Genomic DNA, 18946 nt, shown 5'->3' on the forward strand with positions numbered 1-18946 from the left:
AAAATCTCAATGCAGTTGTTTTTCACTTGTATAGTTGTTAATACATTATTTCAACAAATTGTTGGTTTTTTTTTTTAAAGAAAACAAATGCCTTTTCCGTTTTCGAATGTTTTAATCAGTTTTCCGTAATAACAGCGCGTGTTGACAAACACTTTACCCTCGTGAAAATCGTAGAATTTAAAATGACCAAGTTAGAAAGTATTTTCAATGTGCATACGTTGTCTTAACGGGGACGTTGACACGACCGATGTGGCCGCCAGGAAGGCACGCTTGTTAGCGGGCTGCTCCAATGCGCTGACGAATCTAGTGTTCTGGAGATATTGGCTAAGGTCTTACCGGAATCTGGTTGAAAAACATAACAAGACTCCGCCCTCTTGGATACATCAGCTAATCAAAATACAGCAGGAGGGCGCGACCAGCCTGAAAAGTGTGATTCATAAGCAAGCTAGCAAGCAAGGATACGTGACTTGTTCCTCCATTTAAACCAGTTACAATGTGCAATTAAGACACTTGAGAAGTCTCTGGATATGGCTGCATGAAAACAGATTTCTGGTTGTGGTAGAGGCATTAATATCGATCGTTGTGAGTACAAAATCAAGTCGATTGTTTTTATGTGTGCCTTGCATGCTGCTTCCTCTATGATAACGCAGCAATACAATGGTGTTCTGCCATTTGTTGTTTTTTCATTTGTCGAACTTTCGAACGTAGAAAAAAATGCACGTCGAAGGGATTGAGTTATGGTCAAACTATTTATTCATTTCGGGTAATGTGTTGTTGGTGACCTACAAAATTAAAAAGATAATTTATCATGTTATCATTGTGTTCCGGCTGCAGGTTTTGTTAATTTTCTAAACAGTTTATGACCAAGCATAAGGTGCTACGTTAATTTAAAAAACACGCAGGGATGTTGACATAGTTATGCAGTTATGCAAGTTCAATTCAATCAATTTCCTCGCAATACATGGAAAAGACACCCTGAAAGCACCAGGGCCATTTGCCCGAGGACCCAAAATGTTAGAACAAATAAATGAATAAATAAAAATGTTTCTGAAAGCATATTAAGGGGACAGTGTGTAATATTTTCCACCTCCTAGTGGTACAAAACCACTGCAATCATGACTTTAAACCCAAAGATGGCAGCAGAGTAACACGTTTTCAGTTTATTTCTTAGACATGCTCGAATAAACTCTTCCTTTTTCATATTTTTGGGGGTTTGTTCCACCTTGAACAGACCTGATAAAAGTAAAATATAAGCAGATAGCCGCAACAAAAACTAAAGCATAAGGGCTTTTTAAACTCAGTTGGGCATTGTTTACACATACTTAATACATAACTTTCAACTTTTTAAAGTCACATAGAACAACACACCCCACCTTTAAATACTAGCCAAAAATACATGAACTATCATACCAATGTAAGTATAAAAAAAAAATCATAGGTGGAGAAATTTGTATTTCTTTTTCGCAGTGGAATCCCTTAGATCCGGCGCCATGCTCTTTTGGCATCCTGCTGCCACGTTCTGCCATGTATCACTGGCCCTAGCTCGTACTAGACTACACAGTGCCATTTGGTGCTCAAATGTTACACATAAAAGCTTTAAAGATGGTGTCCGTAACCTAAAAATATTCTGCTTGCTGAAACCATCGTTTGGCGGAAATCATTGCAGCCTCTGTCAAGCTCCTTTTTGTTGCACGACCAAGTATGTGCACTTCTTAGAAGCTTTAAAAAAAACTCTTCCTTTTTATTATTTTTGGGGTTTGGGCTGGCATTTGGTCTTTATTTGAAACTGGCCTTCTTTCATATCACAATTTTCCTCCTCGAATAAATAAAAACAACCAGCATTTGTGTAAGATCTTTCTCTATTTATTTGACATTAAAAAAATTATAATCCGTGGTACCTCCAATATCTAAACAATTCTTTACATTAATACAAGGGCATTTTGCAAAATAACATTTTAGTGCAAGAACACTGAACTTATGCATGAACTTTGCAAGAACTCTTCAGCGCCCAAAGTTTCTGGTGACGTGATGACACGATTTCAGTCACCATCGTGATCAGCTTCCTTCAGACGTGCACGAAACGTCATTCCTCTCTAACCAGACAATGACGATGGACGTTTTTCAGAAAAACTCTGTTGAAGAGTTAACTGCTTGTACTTCTCTACATCTTCGTGACTATCACCACACTGCTTCACCAAGCCTAATCGCCATACGGGGCTACCTACACACACTGATTCACTGGAAAAATGAAGCAACAGTAGAAGTGGGGGCTACGTTGATGTGTGGAGAAAGATCCGATCAAAGACACTCCTGCCATCTAATAATGATTTAGCATACTGAAATTATCCCAAGAAGCTTAACACTTACCGATAAGCTGCATCAAATCCTTTATAATCATTTTTTCTTTTAAATAAAAAAAAAACCCAAAACATATTTTTATGTTTTGACAAATATGGACAATGTTTCTGAAACTGTATTTATACATTATTGCATTGAATGAATTAAGGACTTTTTACCACCCTGGCCACCACCTCTATGACAAGTTGTCCCTTCTAAAAGTACATAAGTCCCTTAAAACAATGACAAACATGCTCAGCGACTGGATGTTATTGCATTACTTTTCATTTTACTATTGTTACAATGCACTGTTTTTTCATTGGACTATTATTAAAAGTTGGGCCAGTCACTGAGCACTACGCTGTAAATTATTTTGCTTATTTATCCTGACAGTCTTTTATCTTATATTTCTCTTTAAAGTCTTTCTTATATGTTGAACTTGGAGTTCCCTGTTTAATATCGCGGCACAATGTTTCACTAAGTTGTGTTATTTATGACAATAAAGAGAGTACAACGTTTTTTGCCATTATACACTGGAGATCAAAAATTAGAGAACAACATCCCAAAAAATGGAATCATTTTAAATTATTACCATCTTCACTGGTCAACTGCTGAAGTAAATTTTGTTGTATCTATACCATGCTGCTATGACACCTTTTCACTAAATTGATAAGGCATTTCAACAACAAAAACACGTATTTTGCCATAAATGGATTGATCAAAATAAGAGAACACCTTTAGGTGCCTCCCACTTCATGATGCTAATCTATTGTGCTAATTTCCTAGATTATCTGTCAACCCCTATTTACCTAGCAACTGGCAGCTTCACTGACTTTGCAAGATGGATGCCTGTTCTAAAGTGACTAAAATCAGCAATCTGTAAAGGAGGCTGGAAGAAGAATTGATGGAAACACACCAGAGCAGTGTGAGAAACGAGTGCTATCCTGTGGCTGCGAAGTGCTGAAGTCATTCACTGCAGAGGCCTGTAAACTTCTTACTAACTGCTGATTTTTTTTTAACCTTCTGAATTGTTTTTCAATGCCAGAGCCATTGTTATTATCTAATTTTAATCCGTGTGTTCTCTAATTTTGATCAGTGTGTTTTCTGAAAAATGTTTTTTTTTGTGTGTGTGTGAAATGCCTTTAGTCAAATTGTGAAACAGGTGTTGTAGTACCATTATATACACACAACAAATTTACCTTTAACTGTTGAACACTTAAGATTGTAGTGTTTCAAAATGATTCCATTCTTTATAAGTTGTTCTCTAATTTTGATCTCCAGTTTTTGTATAAAATGATTATATTTTTACCATTTTCGTTCAGCAGGCGGTATTCAAAAGCTTGGCCAGTGGGGCGTAGTTTTCCCAACCTTTGAGGTATGGCTTCTTACGATTTGATGTATGTTTGTGTTTGTTTTAGATCATGTCTGTAGAGCTGTTATCGTCGAGCCAGAATCGTGACAGCAATAATGCTTCCCAGGACACCACAGTGGGAGGAGCAAAACCTCTGCACCGCTTTACCAAGTCTCAGCCACAGCTCGTCGGGGTCAGTTTATTATTCACAAGAAACAAGGGGTCCTCCAACTTTTCTGTCAGGGACGCATAACTGTTCTCTTCTCTAATGAGGGGCCGGAGTCAGTTTTTAACAGAAAAAGTGTGACAATTGCAGTGGTGCCTAAATGCAAAGGCGTAGTGCTTTTCAGAAAGCCCCAATAAAATAACATCACTAGATTATTCAGAGAACAAAAGTCAGAAAATAATAAAACTATTCATAAATAAATAATAACCAAATAACACTCTGTAAGTTCTTCACAAGAAAAGGTCCATGGAACATAAACTTTATGTTGTGTCTTAACTAAAAAAATCAATGGACAATAGTTATTCACTTCTTCTTCCAAAAAGTTTTTTACTCTTTAGTAAAATAAACTAGTATCCAGGATGAGTAATTATATCAGTTACTTAAAAAAAACTTGTGTGTCAAAGAAATTAAAATTTTCTCAGCACCATACAGACGTCTTTGACCGGAGTTTACTTGTAGAGAAATGTATTTCGACTATTTTTAGGTAACCGGCTTTTTCGGCTCGGTCCCAAACGGCTCTTCATGTTTTATTGCTTTAATCCCTACATTGCCAATTATTATGTAACATTGTGTGCGGAATAACTTAAAAAGGGCGAAAAAAAGAAACAAAGGACAAAAATGGGAAATTAAAAACAAAATGAAAATACAATAACTTAGGGAAAAAAAGAGAGAAAAAAGTAACTTTACATTTTCCTTAGACACATTAACACTGAAAAACACAGGAATATTTTAAATCTACAAAAAACTAAAATACAAAATTTGAACCTTTTTTTTTTTTTACTCAAAAATGCATGTTGCATCTCGGAGGGCACCAGCTGTTGATTGCTGTGGTGTTCGTGAACGACACGAGTTGGTTGCCGCACCAATCACAACAGCACTGTCGAATATAGGGCTCACATCTTTCATGAATAAGCCCTCCTTCGCCTTTTCTTTTTGCGCATTATTATCACTTTATTCCTAATCGCTATCTAACTATTTAATAGTCGAAATTTTGACTGGTGACATGATCCCAACAGATGTGAGGTAAACAAAGTAATGCACTGCTTTTGATCGCAAGTAATGGTAACGGCAGAAAAAATAATTAGGTTACCGAAAGAATAACTCCCTAACGTAACTGCCTTAATTTATAATGGTGGTATTCCTATCATTGGTCTTAACAGGTCCAAGATCAGCTTAGTTGTCAGAGCACCGGACCATCAGTGGTATAGATCAGTGTTTAGCAACCACTGGGTTGCCGACCAGTACAAAAGAACAAAATTGTTTATTTTTTAATTATACCGTACTTATTCGTGTATTTTCTATACAGTACTCATTTTTTTCACCCAAAAACTAACTCAAAATTAGGGTGATCATTACACAAATATCGGTGACCCCATTCGCTCAACATTGGATGCAGGAATCAAACCCGGATTGCAACAGTTAGAGTGCTAAATCCTACCTTCCAGACCACTGATGCTCCTTTACAGCGCTGTACAAAATAAAGTGATAATGAGTTCAAATCTAATGGCTTTTCCTATGCCATCTAAATCACTAGTGTGCTAATATTTTGACTTGTTATTTTTATTGTTATTATTACTAACGTTATTATTGGGCCGGGCCATGAAATTATAGACGGACATTAAACCAGGCCATGGGACAGAAAAGGCTGCTGGCCTCTGTTACAGATAACTTGCGAAATGCTGTTGATTTTACCTCATTATCACACTATTTTTAGTCACGGCACCAGAGACAAATGTTGATTTTGTTCATGCAATTCTCAGGTTACATCTCATCTCCCATCTCATTAGCCGTACCGCTTATCCTCATTAGGGTCGCGGGGGGGCTGGAGCCCATCCCAGCCATCTTCGGGCAGTGGGCAGGGGACACCCTGAACTGGTTGCCAGCCAATCGCAGGGCACACAGGAACAGACAACTCATTCGCTCATTCACACCTAGGGACAATTTGGACCGGCCAATTCACCTGAAATGCATGTTTTTGGAATGTGGGAGGAAACCGGAGTGCCCGGAGGAAACCCACGCAAGCACGGGGAGAACATACAAACTCCGCACAGAAAGTCTGGAGCTGGATTTGAACCCACGACAGGTTCCCATGACATGAACTGTGCCGCACAAGCGCTAACCACTGCGCCGCCGTGCTGCCCCTCTCAGGTTACATTGACAATTAATTATACTGTGTAAGTGATATGTTAAATTAAGACATTTAAGGAGTTTCTGAAAATGGGATGAAAACAGTTTCCTAGTTGCGGCTGAATCATCAAAATCGATAATTGTAAGTACAAAATCAAGTCGCTCATTCTAACGTGTGCCTTGTATGCTACTGAATATTTCTTTTGACTCAAAAAATTAGTTATTGTCATTGTAACATGTAAAATGCACAACAAATTTCGTAGTTACCTTTGGTACAGTGACTAAATATAGTGTAATAATGAGATAAAATCCACTGCCTTTTCATATGTCATCTATATCACTGGTATACAAGCTAAAATAACACAAATTTGAAGATAAATCAATATTTTAAAGGTTTTAATAGGGTTTATGTATGTCAAACATTCGCCCACTAAAAAAAACTTTTTTTCTCTCTCTGAAGCTAATATGGTTCAGACATTGCTTCAGAAGCCATATCAGGAAGCTTCTCTTGAGTGAATTGACCATGGCAACCATTGAAATAGTATCTTTTTCATGTGGGGTAGCAAAACCCATCCCAGCCTCTACAGCCACAGTGGTCAAGGGATCCGTGTGCTGTTTGAGTCCAGTGGTAAGAGTTCAGTGCTCTCACCGTTGCAACCTGCGTTCAAATCCTGTCACCAAAAATGCGCTTATTTTAAAAATACAAATGAATAAATTGCGTCAAAATCCTCTGTTTTAGGTAACAAAGATCACGTCGCTATGTTGTCAACCGTGCAGGTGATAATTAAAGTAAACCACGCTTCTCTCTATATATTTTAATGTCTTAGGTATACAAAAAAATACAATATTATGCATCCATCCATTATCTGCACCGCTTATCCTCAGTAGCGTCGCGGAGGTGCTGGGGCCCATCCCAGTATTCTCCGGGCAGGGCACACCCTGAACTGGTTGCCAGCCAGTCGCAGGGCACACAAGGAGGGACAACTCGCTCGCTCATTCATACCTAAGGATAATTTGGACCGGCTAATTAACCTAAGATGCATCGGAATGTGGGAGGAAACCGGAGTGGCCAGAGAAAACCCACGCAAGCACGGGGAGAACATGCAAACTCCCCACAGGAAGGCTGGTAGCTGGAACTGTGCCGCAGACACGCTAACCAACTTCTTAAAAACGAAACTCCACCTTCTGCCCAAATTTCAGCTTGCAATCATAACTTAAAGATGGCAGCAGAGTGCCTTTATTTCTGTATTTTTTCTTTTTTTTTTTTTTTTGTGCCCCGAATAGGCCTGATAAAAGTAAAATAAAGCTCGGCTGGGGTCCAGCACCCCTGCGAACCTACTAAAGATAAGCAGTGTATATAATGGATGGATGGAAATACAGATAGTCGCAATGGAAAATAAAGCATAAGGGCTCTTTGAACTCAGTTGGGCATTGTTTACACATCTTTAATGGAGAAAATGGTTAACTTTCAACATTTTGTTGACCCCTCCAACTATGCACCCCACCATTAAGTAAAATTACATTTGGTTGATAAATAATAAGCAAATACCACGTTGGGAGTTTCACTTAGCTCTGGCAGAATCCAGTGAATATATTTAAAACTGCAGGGCATTGTTCGGCGTGATCAGCTCATTGTTCTCGTGTGCTTCTCTTAGCTTTATGTGGGCCAGAACAAATCTGTTGCTGGGCCTTATTTAGCCCGTTAGTATTCCCTTCCCTGGTTTTCTTCCAAGGAGGGCCGTGACCTAAAATTATTGAGAAGCACTGCAAAACAACGACTAGACTAGTGGTCACATATTACACTGTGTCCTCTTATACGGACATTGTTTATTATTTGGCACCTCCTATAGTTAAAAAAAACTTCATTCATTATAAAAAAAAACAATATTGATTGGAATACTAACCAAATATGTATGATCATATAAACATGCATACTTGTAATTCGAGAAATTTGTGCACGAGGCCATCCCAGCCATCTTCAGGCAGCAGACAGGGGACACCCTGAACTGGTTGCCAGCCTGTCGCAGGGCACACAGAGACAGACAATTTACTTGCTCATTCACACTTAGGGACATTTTGGACGGGCCAATTACCCTGACATGCATGTTTTTGGAATGTGGGAGAAAATCAGAGTGCCTGGAGGAAACCCATGCTGGAAGAACATGCAAACTCTGCTCTGGGGGGCTGCGGTAGCCTGATATGAGTTTCTAAAATAGCAACTTAGCAGGATGGCTTGATAAATAGCTAAAAAAAAGGCAGCTTGATAGTTGGCAAGAAAAGTTAAAAGATAAAAAACTGAAAGGAGAGCGAGAAAGGAGGACACGATACAGCTCGATAACTAGCAAAAAGGCCAAATGTTAGATAGACAACATGCAAATAAATATAAAACGCCAGCAAGATAGTTTGCTGAATCGCTAAAAAGTCAGGATAGCTAGCTACAAAGCTAAAAAAGGTAGCCAGATAGCTAGCTAAAAAACTGCATATGTTATTGCTCATTCGCTTTATAAAACCCATAAAATGATATTTAGTTTGTTGTATTTCCTGTAAATGGTAAATAGTTTGCATTCATATAGCGAAAGTCACTGAAGACCTCCAAAAGCGTTTTACAATGTCCTCAGTCAGATAAATCAATAATTTTATCACACAAATAGATTGTCATTCTACTCTATTAATGAATTGCTTAAAAATAATTATCAATGCATGAATCCATTTTATTTTTATAAAATTATTTTATAATTCCAATAAACTGGAATTTATTACATTTCTAAAATAACTATCATGTTATTATTATGTTGTCGCTATGATATTACCACGTTAATGATTAAAAATAGGGTTAAATACGCTCAAGTCAACCAATAAAAAAAATATTTTACAAAAAAAAAAAAATCACAATGACCCAGCACTGGAAGGCTATTTTCAGAACAGGTCCATGGGCAATTCACTACACAGTACAGCGACATGCATCCATCCATGCATTATCTGCACTGCTTATCCTCAGTAGGGTTGCGGGGGTGCTGGAGCCTATCCCAGCTATCTTCAGGCAGTGGGCAGGGAACACCCTTAACAGGTTGCCAGCCAGTCACAGGGTACACAGAGACAGACAACTCACTCGCTCATTCACACCTCGGGACAATTTGGACCAGCCAATTACCTGATATGCATGTTTTTGGAATGTGGGAGGAACCGGAGTGCCTGGAGGAAACCTACGCAAGCACCGGGATAACATGTAAACTACGCACAGGAAGCCTGGTAGCTGGATTTGAACCCATGACCCCAGAACTGTGTACAGCAACATCTAGTAGTCAAATATTACACAGTGTCCCTTTAACTTGAACTTGTAGATTGCGGTGCTTATCTTGGGGATATCATTCATCATTACCACCATCGCTACGTCAAAAGAAACGAAAGTTCCCCACGCGATGATGAGCATCCCAATGGGATACGTGATTGGGGCAATGGTGAGTCCACACAAAGTTTCAGTTTGTACTATTTCCAAGCAACACAATCCGACTTTCTACCTTTTACAGTTTACAATATGTGGCATTCTATACATCATAACGGAGCACAACCCGACAAAACAAACTGTGAGCATATTTTTGAACGTCCCAAAAACATGTACAAAGTAGTGGAATAATACTTCTATTTTTTTAGGTGACTATATCATTGGCTGTAAGCATTGTGGCCATACTGGGATCAATATGGACTGCAATCATGGTGGTTCCCTTCTTGGAACACGAAGTGCATTTCCACAGCTACGACTTGCTTTCAGAGGACAACATGACATATGAGGAGGAAAACAGTTTGGAACAGCAGATTTATGTAAATACTCCAAACCTCCTCCCAAAGCACATTTCGCAACGCAGACGCAACTAATGATTGATCACCTTGCGTTCTGGATGCAGAATATTTTGTGCAAGGGCGTAGTTTTTGTATGGACGGATGGGACATGTCCCCAATATTGAGCAATAATTGGTTTTGTCCACACCAATATTGGTTAATCGCTTTACATTTTTTCTTTTTAACCCCACTGTTCATCGTATGCAAAAGTTGAAATCCAGAGCTATGATTAACAAGTGATGCAGCAGAAGGAAAAAAGGGCAAACAAGAAAGGACTCTGATCTATTCTTGGTCCTGTCCCCTAACAATCGGAACACTTTTCACATTATTAAATTCCTATAATCAGATTTTAAAACAAGATATTTTGAGTATCTTAAATGACATCTCCTCTCACACAAGATAAATAAAACGTGTTAATGTGCCAAGAACCTACGCCCTTGGTTTCATGTATCATGGTACAATGCAATGCCAATAAAGGATTATTATTACTTTTTTTTAGTCCAATTTTACTCATGTTTATATGACAGGAAATTGGAAGGCTTTGCTGTGATTACTCTAAAAAAGTGTGTCTTGTGTTTAGGCCTTCAAACTGGCATTCAACAGTGTCTTTACCTTCTACGTCTTTGCGGGAATGGTCATTTTGATTGTGATGTCAGTACTGTCAATCGCAGCCCTCCGTTCCTCTCGCAGTCAGGTGAGGACTACAAAAAACTAACAACCTAATTTCACAGATTAATGGTTGACACCAAACTTTCTGTTTCTCTCATCAGGCCATCATTGTGATGTCCACAAAAGCCACACCAGCTTCATCTGAATTACAGAGTGAACAATGCAGTTAGTGGGTAAAAAAAAGGAAACAAAATTACCACTTTAATAAGGAAGCATTTTATACTTTATTATCCTTGTGCATTTAAATCTTCGTTAGGCCTGACACCTGTTAGTGTATTTTTTATCATTTATAATAAGTATAAAGTGTACAATTGTCTGGATAATGTGCTTAATGGTATATTGTATAATAGTTGACCACTTGAAGGCACTATATTCTCTAATACAGGGGTGTACCAACCTTTCAGAAAGCCGGCCAGATTTCTATCTATCTACCCTGGTCATATCCCTGGAGGGGAGTGACCGACAGGAAGACAAACACACACAAAAACAAATAAAAATTTTTTTAAAAAAAGGGAAAAGTAGCAAAAACGCACACAAACATTTTTGGACCGTGGCCAACCCAAACAGCCAAACAAGTTAAGCACCTCGGTACTCAAGTTGGTCATGCTTTCGTCGCTCCAGATGAAATAGGACACAAGAAAGCGGCTATGTCACTCGGGCCAGGGTGACACAACACACTCTTCTGTTCAACAGCCGGACCCGACAGCTTTCACTGGTTTATCCCTGCCGCATCATACGGGTGCCATGCCTATCCCTTTGAACACGTCCAAACATTCTACTATCCTTTCACAACACCTCTCCACTCATTCCTATCACCAACAAGAGCTTGAGCTTCCATTATTTTTAGACCTCTTTCCTGCACTGCACTCATAACACTACCCATCACTCCCCTCACCCAAAACCTTGCATCCTTAATTCACTCTGTGCAATACCTCGCACTCCATTCCAACAGAAGCCACATCACAACCCAAGTACCTAAAGCTTTCAACTTCTTCCAGCACCTGTCCATGCAACCTTATTTCTAACGCCATGCCCACTCCACCACTTGAACACTTCATCACCTTACTCTTCTCAACGTTCATTCATAAACGCCTATCACATACTCTTCCAAACTCCATTACCAACTTTCTCAGTGTTTCCTCAGAATAAGCCACAAGCGCTGTGTCATCAGCAAACAACAACTGACTTACCTGCCACACCGTTCCACTGTTATCCATCATCTCTACACTTTTGCCAAATACTCTTGCATTCACCTTTCTTACCACACCACCCATGTACACATTAAACAGCCACGGCGACATCACACACCCTTGTCTCAGTCAACACAGGGAACCACTCACTCGTCTCATTCCCTACTCTTACACATGCTCTGCTGTTCACATAACTCTTTGGTGCTTCCAACAACTTTCCATTCACTCCATACATTACCATCACTTGCCACAATGCCTCTCTATCAATTCTGTCATACGCCATTTCCAAGTCCATGAAAGCCAAATAAACATCCTTACCCTTTGCAAAATATTTCTCACACACCTGTTGTACAGCAAACACCTGATCCACACATCCTCTTCCTTTCCTGAAACCACTCATCTCCTTCATCACCACCTCATTCGTTCTTCCTCTCACTCTCTTAATCAAGATTCTTCCATACAGCTACACACAACACACAGACAACAAAGTGATACCTCTCGAATTGTTTCATTCATACTTATCACCTTTACCCTTATACAATGGCACCACACATGCACTACACCAAAAAAACAGGAACCACACCACTTAAAAAGCATACATTCAACAAGCGTACTAACCAGTCAATCATAGCTGTGCCACCTTTTTTCAAGCATTCAGCAGTACAACCATCCAACCCAGGTACCTTCCCCCTTTCATTTCTTTCACTGCCTCTTGCACCTCCTATGTTTCCACAGGCTTCACATTTAAATCACCCAACACGGGCATTCTCTCCATACTACCGATTGCCCTGACTCTCTCCCATCATCCACATTTAGCAAATCCTCAAAATACTCTTCCCACCTCGTCCTGACTGCACTACCGCTAATCAGCAGTCTACCGTCTTTATCTTTCACTTTCTCTTCCTTTCCAGACTCGCTCTTTATTACTCTTTTCACTTCTTCCCAGAACACTTTCCTCCTTTCCTCAAAGTTCACTCAAATCTTTTGACACCATTCATTATTTGCTTTCCTTTTTGCTGCTTCCACTACTGCTTTTACCAACCTTTTCTTCACTTTATACCTTTCATACGCATCACCACTCTTATCTTGCAGCCACTCCTCAAAGGCATGTCTCTTCTCTATCACAGTCTCTGAGATCTTATCATTCTAGCATTTACTTCCTTTCCTAATACCTCGACCAACTTTTTTCATTCCACACACTTCTTTTGCACTCCTCAACACTGCCTCTTTAAACCACTTCCATTACATTTCCACACTCTCCACTTCACTTCTCTTCTACTAATCCGTTTACTCTTACCCTATCCTCTCTTTAAACTTTTTCCCTTTCTGCCTTATTCAACTCTGACATTTTCACCTCTTTCCTCACACTCTTATTATCATTAGCCCTCCACAATCCATCTATTCTCAGTTTTCCTTCCACTTAAAAATGATCAGACATACCACTCATTTCACCTCTGTAAACATGCACATCCAAAAATCTACTAAACATCCCTTTCCTAACCACTACATAATCCATCAGTGCTCTGTCCACCATCTCACCACCATCCACTCTGACAGATTTCATAAGCAGAAAATGTGTGCCTAGCATTCTGTGAACAGTCTTTATTATATTCCCCCTCTGTGAAAGGTTTGCACTCTTGGTGATCAGTGTCGTGACCTCGTAGCTCGCCTTTGAATATTGATAAATTATTTTTGTTATAACATACACATATTAGTGCTACCTTTTCCAAATGCTCAAAAAGTGATTGTAGCTTTCAACCAGGAGAAGATGTCATCAGGTGGTTCCCAACTATCACTGGACCCTCACCCTGGACCACAACGGCCTCGAGTTGGTGGGTCAGTAGTGATGGCCAGTTACTCCCCATCTTCTCCAGCTAGACTCCCTCCTACTCCAGCAGAGCCGGCTTACCCAACCAGGGTAGTGTGAGAGGGGACTCTGTGGTCGAGTGGTGCAGCAGATGCGGAAAGGTCTCCTGTACTGTGGGGTGCTTCCTGACTGGAGTCCTATGTCTGACTGACTGTTTCCACCATGCGCTCCATCTGTTTTCTCCTTTCCAACAGATGGTCCTGGGTTGATGTATCTTGAGGCCCCTTGCGTTTTTGCAGATTTTCCTGCAGTACTTTTAACACATCACCAGTTAGTGTGGTTTGGGTAAGCAGTCCCGTTGTCTGTGTTCGTGCCATAGCCATTACCGCTGACTCCGTCCTCCAAGTCTCACATCCTCCCCCTCTCAGGAGACTCTGGGAGTATTGCTCATTGTTCTGTTTTGTAGCAATGGTTGGTGACCTCTTGCGAGTGCTGTGGGTGGGATTGCTAGCCTCACTCACCCATGCCAGTCCTGGAGGTCATCTGTCTTTCTGGTGTGACCAATCTTTATTGGTTGTATCTTTCGTGATAAAGTTTTGCTTAATATTCAAATAGTTTTGTTTTTTTACTGAATGAAGGATTTTTTTTGTTCCACTAGGAGGCATTAAAAAGTGTCCCTTTTATATGTTAATTCAAAGTATTTACAATTTAGGGTTCTTGCTACATGGTTTTGATCATTTGAAGAAAAAAAAATAAAAACCTGTTCATTTTAAATCAAGCCCCTTCTTGCTCTATCTTTTATTGTATATTTTTTTCCCCCGAACACAATTTGGTACTTATTATTCAGTCGTTATACCATTACAAATGAGTAAGCGACAGTACATCATTTAGAACTTTAGATAGGAGATTACTGTGTCTTCTGGACCATAAGGCACAGCTCCAAAAATATTCACTGTAAGGTGTTTTGAGGTCATGAGATCGAACCTCCTGTGTGGAGTTTGCATGTTCTCCCCATGCTCGTGTGGGTTTCCTCCCACATTCCAAAAACATGCATGTCAGGTTAATTGACCAGTCCAAATTGTCCCTAGGTGTAAATGAGCAAATGAGTTGGGTACCAAGGTGTTTAACTTGTTTGGCTGTTTGTGCTCTGCGACTGGATGGCAACCAGTTCAGGGTGTTCCCTGCCCACTGCCCGAAGCTCCAGCACCCCCGCGACCCTACTGAGGATAAGCGGTGCAGATGATGGATGGATAAACTGTAAGGTACATGAAACTAAAACTACAATAAAGGAGTTTTGCATTTAAAGAATAAGTCAGGGAAAAAAAAACATACTTTATAAAACAAATATTTAGTCTGATTTGTTTCAAACCAACTGAATTGATATCTTCATAAATGGTTATTGTATGTAGATTGAGTTGTAATTAAGCATTTCCGATCGTATTTACAGTATTTCTGGTCTATAAGGTGTACCAGATGCAGCGCACAATTTTTGGCAAATGGACTTTTGGGTCTATAAATTATGTTAAATAAAATCAGTCCTCTACAATCCTGCTTTTTAGGACAAAGTGATAATTTTTGAGTTATTTTAGAATTTACAGCACATTTTCTCTGTTTTTTTATTGTAGGATGGGTTTTCAATTGTATAAGTTAAAGTGATTAGATTTTATGGCCAGTTAATACAAAGAAACATTCTTTCACTCAAAAACAGGCATGTCAAACATTAGGCGTTGGATGATGTAATCCAGCCCCACCATAAAATTCTGAGTATGTATAAAGAAGTCCGTCTATGTCAAAGGTTATGATTTTAAAAATAAATCCAAGTAAAATGCTCCCCCGAGGCGCTAGATGGCAGTTGATATGTAAAATCGCTGATTTTGTACATGCTGAATGAACAAGTTAATACCAGTAAATACACATTTGCAACGTGAATCGTTCATCCAAAAATATGGTACAGACTTTAAAGCCGTGCTGAAGTAGCGGGGAGTGTGTTGCGTACCTGGTGACAGCATTTAAGTTACAGGTACTAACCTGTTTAGCTTTCCAAGATCCTGGGTTGTCAGGGTGTTATGGCTTCAAACGGGTTGGCTGAATGATAAAGAACAGAAAATCGGGATCCATGTATATATGTGTTTAAGTTCGGGGCGGCAGTAGCTCAATCGTTTTAGGATTAAGGGATCCTAGTTCGAATCCCGGCTTGTCCGTGTTACATGCCGAACTGTCCTTGGGTAAGACACTGAACCCCCAATAAGCAGGTTAGCGCCTTACATGGCTGCACAGATCACGGCCGCTATTGGGAAATGTGAAGCACAATGTAAAGCGCTTTGGGAAGTCATTGACTTGAAAAGCGCTATATAAATGCAGATCATTTCAAATGTGTGTTAAAAGCAGTTGAAGTGTTAGGTGAAAGTTTCATTAAGCCATGGGCAGATAAAACTGACGCGGCAACAAATTGAGAATGAAATCTGATTGTCAAAATCAAACACTTACCTAAAGAAGACAAATGGAAGAGGAAAAAAAGGTGTCTACCAGTCAAATAAATATAAAATGAGGATAAGAAGGGGCGGCACGGCAGTTATGAGGTCATGGGTTCAAATACAGCTACCAGCCTTCCTGTGTGGAGTTTGCATGTTCTCCTTGTGCTTTCATGGGTTTCCTCCGGGCACTCCAGTTTCCTCCCACACTCCAAAAACATGCAAGTCAGGTTAATTAGCCGGTTAAAAATTTCCCTTGATGTGCATGAGCAAGTAAGGTGTCTGTCGCTGTGTGCCCTGCAACTGGCTGGCAACCAGCTCAGACTGCCCACTGCCCAAAGAAAGCTGGCTCCAGCACACCCAGAACCGCAATGATAATGGATGGATAACAAGCTCAAATAATCTAGGTAAAGTAAATAGGTGAAATCCAGGCCCAAGTCCAGGTTTTTTGGACTAGTGTTGGGATTTAAGCCTGGAAGGCAATGATTTTCTTGGTAATGAGTTCTGTAAAACGTGAACAATAACAGTTTGTAACACAAATGTCATCACATCTTGGTGTGTTACTCCGCTACTCAATAAAAACAGTTCACAAATTTCTATGCAGTCTACTTCCCCCTTTGTTCAGGACGGATTAAAGTCAAGTCACATTGATTCGTATAGCCCTTAATCACAACACGTCTCAAAGGACTGCCCCCGTTTCAACTACACCATCCCCTGATCTTAAACCAAACATGCGGGCGAGAAAAAATCCCACAAACGTCTACATAAGGAAAATAAAAAACCTTTTGAAGGGGCCTCAGAAGTGGTATTCCCCTTTGTAGGACAGAAAGGTCCAGGGTGCAATATATTTTGCATTGTGTAATAATACACAAAACATAGTAAATGTCAATAAGAAAAACATAGATAAGATGTGGGCGGTGTGGTGGTTAGCGCGTGTGCGGCACAGTTCTAAGGTCATGGGTTACAATCCAGCTACCAACTGGAGTTTGCATGTTCTCCCCGTGCTTGCGTGAGTTTTCCTCCCACATTTCAAAAAGGTTAATTGGCCGGTCCAAATTGTCCCTAGGTGTGAGTGAGCAAGCGAATTGTCTGTCCCTGTGTGCCCTGCGATTGGCTGGCAACCAGTTCAGGGTGTCCCCTGCCCACTGCACCCCCGCGATCCTACTGAGGATAAGCGGTGCAGATAATGGATGGATAGATAAGATGTAAAGATTTGTCCAAAAAGTGCATCACAGCAACAAAGGCCCAAGCCTGTAAAATTGTCCAAAAATTCCATGACAGCAATGACACAGGTTCCCATTTCTACCGGCTGGTCAATGCACCGATGGCATGCATCAGGTCCACTACACCATACTGGAAAACATTTCTGAACAGCAACTAACATGGACGCATCCAATCTAGGCGTGGTAGCAGAATGTTCATTTAAAATTTATTTCCCAATGAGTAGGAACTTTTAATTAAAAAATACCATAAAGTAATCGGCAGAATAGGTAGAACTATTAAGGTTAAGTTGCTGTGTAGTAAGTGTCACCATTGTGTCGAACAAGAATGTGGGATTATTTTTATGAAAAGCAATAATCTTAGAAAAAAACAAAACTATGCATTAGCTGAGGCAAGAACCACTTTATAATTCAGCAAGCTGTCATGCCAGGCTTGCCAGAAGACCCTTAGTCTGCCAGCATCACACTGCTAATCATGTTGTCTAAACACAGTTGGCATGTTTGTATGGCCCTACAAAGTACAAGTCAGTGCAGTTACGGTGGCACAAAGTGCAAGAATCTCTCCATACTGATATTCTCCCTATATACACTGGCGTAAAAATGTATTGGCCCCTTCCTGATTGCTGTGTTTTTTGCATATTTATCACTTACACAGGGTTTCAGAAGATCATAGCAATTCACACCGAGACAACCCAAAGAAATACAAAATGCAGTTTTGAAATGTTGATTCAATTCATTGAAAAGGCACCAAAAACCTATCTGGCCCTATGTGAAAAAGCCCCATGAGCCTAATAGAAGTTGGGCCACGATTGACGGCAAAAACAGAAATCAAACATATACAAAATTTGGTAATCTTTCACAACGTTGAGGAGGAATTTCTTCCCATTGTTCTTTGCAAAATTGTTTCAAATCTGTCATATTTGAGGGTTTTCTAGCTGCAACCGAGCGTTTAATAATCTCAATTGATGGTGGTTTTGTTGCCGACTTCGAGCAGGAAGCGTAATGCCCATGTAAATGAAGTCCAACACCATCTCATGGCTGAGTCAGCCAGACACGGAGCCTGCAGATCCACCAGGGGACTTGTTGAGCAGAGGATATTGGCCAGAACTGCACTAGAAGCAGCCAGGAGAGACCTGATGGGAAACAGATTGGGTTACTCTCATTCAAACAAAAAAACTCCAAAACCCAAAAGCGTATTCTTATGCTTCAATTATTTTAGGTGCACAGAATAAATGAATGGTCTCAATTCTGTTTTATCCATTAGGTTGCCCTCATCTCATTGACTGCCAATGATGTCTATAAACATCAAAGATCAGATTTAAATTCTGTGCTACTCACAACTTGAGGCATCAATCTTTCTTTTTGTGTTCAGGGAGGCTGGTAATATGTTTATAGTTTAATGGGCACTCAAAAAAATGAAGATACAAATGAATTTTGAGCTTGCAAAAAGAACAGGAGAAACACTTAGTAATAGTCAGTAATTGAAGTTTTGACATTGTAAGCAATCTTCTTTGCTGGTGATCAATTTTCAAAATAGAGAACAGTAGTGTGCAAGTGCTCCACGATAATTAAAATAACCCAACCGTGGCATTAAAGGGAATTTTCTTTGCAAGTATTCAATAGTCCAAAATGAACCAGTCCATTAGAAACATCCTCAAGCACAACAGGCAGAAAATAACATGTAATCATTTCAAAACATTAAATAATAAAT

General features: G+C 39.8%; 1 protein-coding gene across 3 annotated transcripts; it reads left to right on the top strand.

Moving 5' to 3' along the window:
* The first annotated feature begins 275 nt into the window (after positions 1–275).
* Positions 276–16612, top strand: LOC148368081 (uncharacterized). 3 transcript variants are annotated; one of them, XM_088334783.1, is made up of 8 exons: positions 276–582; positions 3124–3318; positions 3756–3881; positions 9383–9499; positions 9569–9625; positions 9693–9860; positions 10459–10572; positions 10649–16612. In XM_088334783.1, the coding sequence occupies exons 3-8, from the start codon at positions 3759–3761 to the stop codon at positions 10715–10717; spliced, it is 648 nt and encodes a 215-aa protein (XP_088190909.1). In that variant the 5' UTR covers positions 276–582; positions 3124–3318; positions 3756–3758; the 3' UTR covers positions 10718–16612. The 3 variants fall into 3 exon arrangements, with proteins under 3 accessions (XP_088190909.1, XP_088190908.1, XP_088190907.1); XM_088334782.1 differs by lacking the exon at positions 3124–3318 and having other exon boundaries at positions 284–582; positions 10649–10716; positions 13500–16612; XM_088334781.1 differs by lacking the exon at positions 3124–3318 and having other exon boundaries at positions 290–582; positions 10649–10720; positions 13500–16612.
* Positions 16613–18946: the final 2334 nt, after the last annotated feature.

This window comes from Urocampus carinirostris, chromosome 4 (assembly GCF_059441175.1).
Source record: "Urocampus carinirostris isolate Australia breed hairy pipefish chromosome 4, RoL_Ucar_1.0, whole genome shotgun sequence".
NCBI lineage: Eukaryota > Metazoa > Chordata > Actinopteri > Syngnathiformes > Syngnathidae > Urocampus > Urocampus carinirostris.